Source organism: Leucoraja erinacea, chromosome 26 (assembly GCF_028641065.1).
Source record: "Leucoraja erinacea ecotype New England chromosome 26, Leri_hhj_1, whole genome shotgun sequence".
NCBI classification, from domain to species: Eukaryota; Metazoa; Chordata; class Chondrichthyes; order Rajiformes; family Rajidae; genus Leucoraja; species Leucoraja erinaceus.
In genome coordinates, this window is record NC_073402.1 from 22,266,357 (window position 1) to 22,273,776 (window position 7,420).

General features: G+C 43.1%; 1 protein-coding gene across 4 annotated transcripts in view; it reads left to right on the plus strand.

Annotated features, from left to right (window-relative positions):
- The window catches only part of LOC129709791 (synaptotagmin-like protein 1), a 52,154-nt gene extending 45,142 nt beyond the window's left edge, over positions 1-7,012 (plus strand). For 3 of the 4 annotated variants that reach the window (XM_055656382.1, XM_055656383.1, XM_055656384.1), the window contains exons 13-15: positions 393-492; positions 1,764-1,969; positions 2,965-7,011. In XM_055656382.1, the coding sequence (XP_055512357.1) occupies positions 393-492; positions 1,764-1,969; positions 2,965-3,104 (446 nt within the window). In that variant the 3' untranslated portion in view covers positions 3,105-7,011. Of the gene's footprint in view, positions 1-392; positions 493-1,763; positions 1,970-2,964 lie in introns of all 4 variants that reach the window. The other variant, XM_055656385.1, reaches the window with a different exon arrangement.
- Positions 7,013-7,420: the final 408 nt, after the last annotated feature.

Below are 7,420 nucleotides of genomic sequence, written 5' to 3' on the forward strand. Positions count from 1 at the left end.
CTGCCAAATTTTGGTCTATTCTTGCAGATACTGGATATCTGAAATATAATACAAAATTCTGGTAATACGCAGCAGACCACACAGGATCTGTGGTGAAAACAATTAACATTTCAAGACATGACTTGGAACATTAGCTCCGTTTCTCTCGTTGGAGATGCTGCCTGATCTATTGAGTATTTCAAGTCAAGAGTGTGTAATTGTCATATGTACAGCAGAACAATTAAATTCTTACTTGCAGCAGCTTAACAGACTCATAAATAACAGGCTGCATTCCTAACACTCGGGTGAGGTTGGATGAGGATGAGGTGAAACAAGCATTGTGGAGTGGGTCAGGGGTGGGGTAATGGGATAAGGTGGAGGAGTGACTAGAACTGATGAATCTCCTTCTTTAGATCAAGGATTGCCTCCCACCGCAGAAGTGCACATCTGGTTAAAGGAAGCACGGAATCTCATCCCAGTTCGATCCAAGGGCATCAATTCCTTTGTTAAATGGTAATTTCTTGAAATTGTACAATTATCTGTCAAGGCGATCAAAAGGGAAAATGGGAGAGGTTTGCAGGAAGGGGGAAAGGAATTAATTGCCACTACAAGGTGGTCTCAGCTGGGCCAGATACCTGACACAGTAGAGGGGCAGCGAGACTGTGCAGTCTATTGAAATAACAAACTGCATGAACTTCTCAGGAATCCAATTCTACATCAGCATAAACTATGGTCCTGGCTGTCCCAAAGTCTTCTAGAAATGTCCATTGGCTCTCTCAGAATCCTGGCCATTCTCTAATACTCTTGTAGTCCAGAAGCACATATTTAGCAACTATCCCTATATATGTGCTACAGCAATTAGTACCAGTTTCTTATACTGGTCCTTGATAAGATAGCACCTGAAGAATTGTGTGCAAATTAGTCTCCTTATCAATGAAGGAATATACTTTACATAGTCTATTTGCAATATATTTACTAGACTGATTCCTGGGGTGATGGACTATAATTTGAGGTGAGCTTGGTTTAGTCAATTTCATATTCACTGTCATTTGGAGGAATGAGATAAAATTTAATTGAAAGATACAGAATTTGACAAGTTTGTCACAATGAAGATATTTTGCCGCAGTTGAAGGATCTATAAACAAGGGTTATATTTTCAGGATAGACACCAAATGCTGGAGTAACAGCGGGGCAGGCAGCATCTTTGGAGAGAAGGAATAGTTGACGTTTTGGGTCGAGACCATTCCTCAGACAGAGAGTCAGGGAAGAGGGAGACTAGAGATTTGGAAGGGTACAAGGAGTGAAAAAAAGGACAGATCAAACCAGACGATGATCAAATGTAGAATGGTTCATTGTTCACTGAGGTGAAGGTGACAACGAGGCATACAAACAGTAAAATTAACCTGGAGGGAAGTGAAAGCAATGTCTACTACTTGAAGTTAGAGAAATCAATATTCATACCGCTGGATTATAAGTTGCAAGATATTTAGAATTTAGATGAGAAGAAATGTATTCACTAAAAATTCTCTTTGAATTGAATTGAATCCTTTATTTGTCATTCACTTTAGTGAATTTCCTACCACTAAAGGCAGGCCACTGAATATATTCAAGAAGGGATGGAGATTTGTAGACACAAAATGTATTGAGGGGAGAATTGAAACGGGATAAGTTATAAATATATATGAATAATAGAGCAGACTAAGGCTGTTACCTAATTTTGCTACGTTTCTACATTTCTATATAACACATAGCATAATACCATGTCATTACTTTGTTGCCATCAGTTCTATTCTACCAGATGCCAATAAAGCCAGTCAACAGAAGACCAGAGTGATAAAGAAAGATCTGAATCCTGTTTATAACCATACAATGGTATATGATGGCTTTCAGACAGAAGATGTAAGTGAGACCTGTGCAGAATTCACCATCTGGAATCATGACACCTTTTCCAGCCACCTCTTGGGAGGACTGAGACTCAGTCTGGGAACAGGTACGAAATTAGTATCTCTCCTCATGGTCCCATGCAATTAAATAAAAGCAAAAAAAAGTCTTGACAGCGATACCATTGCCTTGATAGATGAATGATGCTCATTCTTTGCCCATTAGTACCTTAAAAATTGCAGTTTGGATCCAATATGGATCATAAGACCTCAAGTTATACCTTAAGAGATGATTCCCAATTGAAATAGACAGGTGTTCTGGACAGAGCATGAGAGTAAACAGGTTGATAAGTTACATTACAATCCACTAACACCTATTTCCAGGCTGCAGCTATTCTTCTTTGTACGTCACTTGTTTATGCTGCTAGTTATGAGGTAGGTATTCACTGAACTACACAACCAAACTAAAGCTGGAAGAACCCTCCCATCTATCGTCTGGGCCTTCCTAACTCCCCATCTCTTCTCCTTAATGGTTCTGTTCTTTCAAATATTAAAGTATTTCCTAAGCCAAGTATTAGCATTCTCATTGACCGTGTGGATCTGCCTGCCGCGGAACCTACCACTGAATTTGGATCAGCAGTCACTTATCCACAATGTGTGCCATTGCTTGGTATGCAGATCTGTGTAATTATGAAGAACCCAAAGTTACTGATTGAGAATAAAGAGACTATACTCCGCCCAAATGTGGTTAAGAAAGTTTGCTGAGAATATGGCAATACCAACCAGGCAGGCAAGCATTAAAGTTTAGCAACAGGAACCAAGTGTTGGCTGATGGCGGATGTAAGTCTTCTGTCATATGCCTTCTCTATTATTAACTCATTTTCCAGCCACAATATGTGGTAAAATGTCAGTTTTGCCAGTCAGATCCAGCAACTTAAATCCCATGGGTTATTACGTAAAGAATCCCAGCATTACCAATTGCAATAGTGCCAACAATGTAAACCCTGTTGCCATTTTAATAACCCTGTGTTTCTGTGCTTTACAACAATGTTAAGGGTTTATTGGCAACTCCGCTGATCACTCTCAATCTTTGCTGCCATTCTAGGTCACAGCTATGGCCAACCTGTCAACTGGATGGATTCAAATGAGGAAGAAGTATCTGCGTGGCAGGGAATGTTGGATGATCCAGGGCAGTGGGTGGCCATTGTATTACCAATCAGGTCCAATGTGGTTCCCAGTGAATAATCACGGAACAAAAGGCACTTTCTGAAAAATAATTAACAAAACAGATTGCTGGAGGAACTCACCAGTTCAGGCAGCATCTGTGGAGAGAAATAGACAGATGACGTTTCGGTTCAGGACCCTTCTTTAGACCTGATTCGAAACGTTGTCTGTCCATTTCCCTCCACAGATGCTACTTGGTTCACTCAGTTCCTCCAGCACTTTGTTTTTTTTACCCAACATTTCAGCATCTGCAGCTCCTGTACCTCCATAACATGTGTGACATAGCAAACCCCTTAGAACGTTATGCTTGGGATATTAGGCTTAAAATGAGAAGACAAATATTTGAGGGGATTGTAGGAGATGTCAATGCTGGCTGTTTTGGCGAGATAAATGACTGAGAATTTATATATATGCAGGTGACAATTTTGACTGGGGTGTAACACAACTCTGTCATAAAGTGTAAATCAGATCAACCTCCATGACAGGGCCTGGACTAGGAGCTGAGAGTTAGAATAGAATAGCCTTTTATTTGTCATTCAGACCGAAGTCTGAACGAAATTTAAGCAGTCATACATACAATAAAAAAACAACAATAAACACACATTAACATCCACCACAGTGAGACCACCCAACATCTCCTCACTGTGATGGAGGCAAAAGTCTTTGGTCTGCAGTCTCTTCCCTCCTCTTCTCCCTCTGCGCTGAGGCGATACCCCCCCTGGGCGATGTTATAACAGTCCCGCGGCTCAACACCGCGGCCCGGGGTGGTCGTAGCTGCCGCCCACCCAGACCTGCAGACGCAGCCGCTGGCCCGCGGCCGAACCCCGGACTCAGGCCACCGCCGCCAGAACACCGTCCCAGCCACCCTCACGTGAGTATCTGTCGACTCGACTTCAGCCTCGGGCCGGGCCGCCCCGACATGGGCGTTGCTCCTCCCTTCGGCCGGGCCGCCCCGACATGGGCGCCGAACCTCCCCCGGGCCGGGCCGAGCCCCGACTCGAGCGTTGCTTCTTCCCCGGGCCGGGCCGCCCCAACTCGGGCGTTGCTCCACCCTTCTCCCTCGGGCTGCGAGCGCCGCACCTCCCCGGACTCGGCCGCTCCGACGGGAGCCTCGTTCCATCTCGGGCTGGCCGCTCCTCTCCTGTGCCGGACCGCCCTCACGGGAGCGAACTCAGGGCGAGTCTTGATGGTCTCTGCCTCCAGAGCCTCGAGGTCGCCAGCTCCATTTAGGCCTCAGCGCCGACGGAGGCAGAGAAGGGGAATACGACAGAAAAGTTGCATTCCCCCACAGGGAGAGACTGCACACCCCGTTCCACCCCGCCCCCCCCCCACAAAACACCACTAAAAAAAACAAAAACTAGACTAACCAAACAAAATAAACAACACAAAAAACACAAAACAAACAGGACTGCCGATGAGCCGCTGCAGCCAGAGCCGCGCCGCCACTTTAGCACTTTAGGGCCGTGTAATAACTATACATTTCATCTCCACTTCAGACCTGCAATAGGATATGTCCATATCTGAAATTTGATATCTGAAAATTGCTACTTGATTGTCATTTATCTCCAAAAGGAATTGTTTATTAGAAGTTAAGTCCTGGTAAACAAATGAACAGTTATATATTTATAAACCCTATGCGCTCAAGTGGAATATTTTTTACAGATGACAACCTTTTGTTATTGTAGAATAGATAATGAATATGTAGTTTCTTCTACTTGAGATACTCTTTAAATGTTTGTTGTGTTGAACATAATGTTTGTTGTGTGTTTGATTTTGAGCCTGGCTTTTAAATGAAACTGTTGAGGTTCCTGATATTTTCATTATCAACCTATACTTTTCTAGCAAGTAAACCAGCTGAGGTATCTGCATTACATACTTAATGCAACACAGGAAGCCACCTGGCCCAAACTGGCTTCTGAGACAAGTCCTTTCAATCATGTTTCTTTTGTTTTCCTATAGGTGGCAGTTTATTCTTTCTCACGTATATCAATATCCCTTTGATTCTTTTGCCACATCCACACTAACGGATAATTTACAATAAGCAATTAACCTTATTGTTAATTAATAAATGGGAGAGGAAATGGGAACTCACAGCAGAAACTCGCAAAGCCATGGAGGAAATGTGAAAACACGCACGCTCTTTAACTATTTTTATATTGGAGAGCATTCTTTAGTTCCTTAGTTTCACCGATGAACAATGTCCTCATCCATCTACCTTTTACCTGGAGTAGGGGAATCAAGAACTAGAAGACATAGGTTTTAGGTGATAGTGGAAAAATTTAATAGAAACCTGAAGGGCAACTTTTTCATTCAGAGGGTCGAGGGTGTACGGAATGAGCTGTCAGAGGAGGTAGTTGAGGCACAAACAATAATAACATTTAAAAGACCCTTGGACAGGTACAAGACTAGGAAAGGTTTAGAGGGATATGGACCAAGTGCAGACAAATGGGACTGGTTTAGATGGGGCAATTTGGTGGGCATGGACTAGTTGAGCCTAAAGGCGTGTTTTCATGCTGTTTGAATCTATAACAAACTTATATTGTGCAATTTAATGATATGGTGCATAGCTCTCTGGGACATTTCTCCAATAGGGTTGTAGATCTTCAAGTTCTTATAATCACTGCCTCCCAAAGCTAACCAGCGACCCATTTCTTACCAGAGGCCACATCCCAATCTCTCCTCTATCTATTTTATCCGAGCCTGTCTGCTATTGCACTGATCCCATCTTTATATTAAACGCTGGATTCCTGTTTGCAATGGAATTGTTTAGGTTAGTTAACTCCTTTAACTTTGTGTTCAAAGGTTTCTTTTTACATACCAATTAAATGAATGAAAACAAAATCTTCAAATTGTGGGTGAAGTTATTTGTTAATTTTGTAAAGATCATCCCTGTTATTTATTGCGTTCAACCGACCACATATCACAGAATTCATCACATCTACCCCTATCCAGCCACAATCTTTCTTTTCTCTCAACCATGGAGATAGATGACCAGGATGCTTATAGATGATTAATACTCCTCTGTGCTTGGGTTTAGTTGCTTCATCCAGGCTGAGGTAGCAAGGACTCTGCAGAAGGACTTGTTAGGATAGTGGGCAGAGAAATGGCAGATGAAATTCAGTATAGCAAAGTGCAGAGTCATGCATTCTGGTGATAAGAATAAAAGCACAGAGTACTTTCTAAATGGAGAGAGAATCCAGAAATCAGGGGTACCATTGGACTTGGGAGTGCAGGTGCAGGACTCCCAGAAAGTTAATTTATCATCGAATAAGGAAGTAAGGCAGGCAAAATCAATGCTAGCATTTATATCGAGGACTGGAATACAAAAACAGAGATGTAATGCTGAGGCTCTATAAGGCACTGGTCAGGCCACATTTGGAGTACTGTGAGCAATTTAGGCCCCATATCTGAGGAAGGATGTGCTGGCTCTGGAGAGGGTCTAGAGGAGGTTTACAAGACTGATTCCAGGAATGAGTGGGTTGGCATAGGATGAGTGTTTGACAGCACTGGGCCTCGACTTGCTGGAGTTGAGAAGATACCTAATTGAAACTTACAGAATAATGAAAGGCATAGATAGAGTGTTTCCACTGGTGGGAGAGTCTAAGGCCAGAGGTCATAGCCTCAGAATTAAAGGGCACTCTTTTAGAAAGGAGGTGAGGAGGAACTTCTTTAGTCAGAGGGTAGTTAATCTGTGGAACTCATTGTCACAAAGGGCTGTGGAGGCCAAGTCAGTGGAGATTTTTTAAGGCAGAGATGGACAAATTCTTGATTAGAAAGAGTGTCAAGGGTTATGGAAATAGGCAGGAAGATGGGACTAGGAGGCAGAGATCAGCCACGGTTGAATAGCGGAGTAGACTCGATGGGCCGAATGGCCTAATTCTACTCCTCTAACTTGTGACCTCCGCCCCTCCCCCGTTACTGCTGTTCGGGTAATGGAAATTCACCCTTAAAGAATCCACAGCATGGCAGAGAATGCTTTCTATTCCCAGGCAATGGACACTGTATTAGCAATCAGACCCTATGTGCTTCCCAGCGAATAATGACAGAACCAAAAGCCATTGCTGAAGAATGATTAATAAAACGTATGAGCAAAAACCCAGTGGCTCATGCCGCTGTGGAGGGAAATGTTCCAATAAAGTTCTAATCAAGAGGCCTTCAATAGAGCCACTTGATGTGAAAACCATGCCAACATCCTATGTGCTTCTTACTGGAGTGGAGCTGATTTGGTCCAATAGGGAACGCTTTAACCACCAGGACCTAGATACAACAACCAAGGCCACCCTGACTTCAGTCGTCTAGCTGCAGAATGCAGATGACGCTTGCATTTTTGCACATTT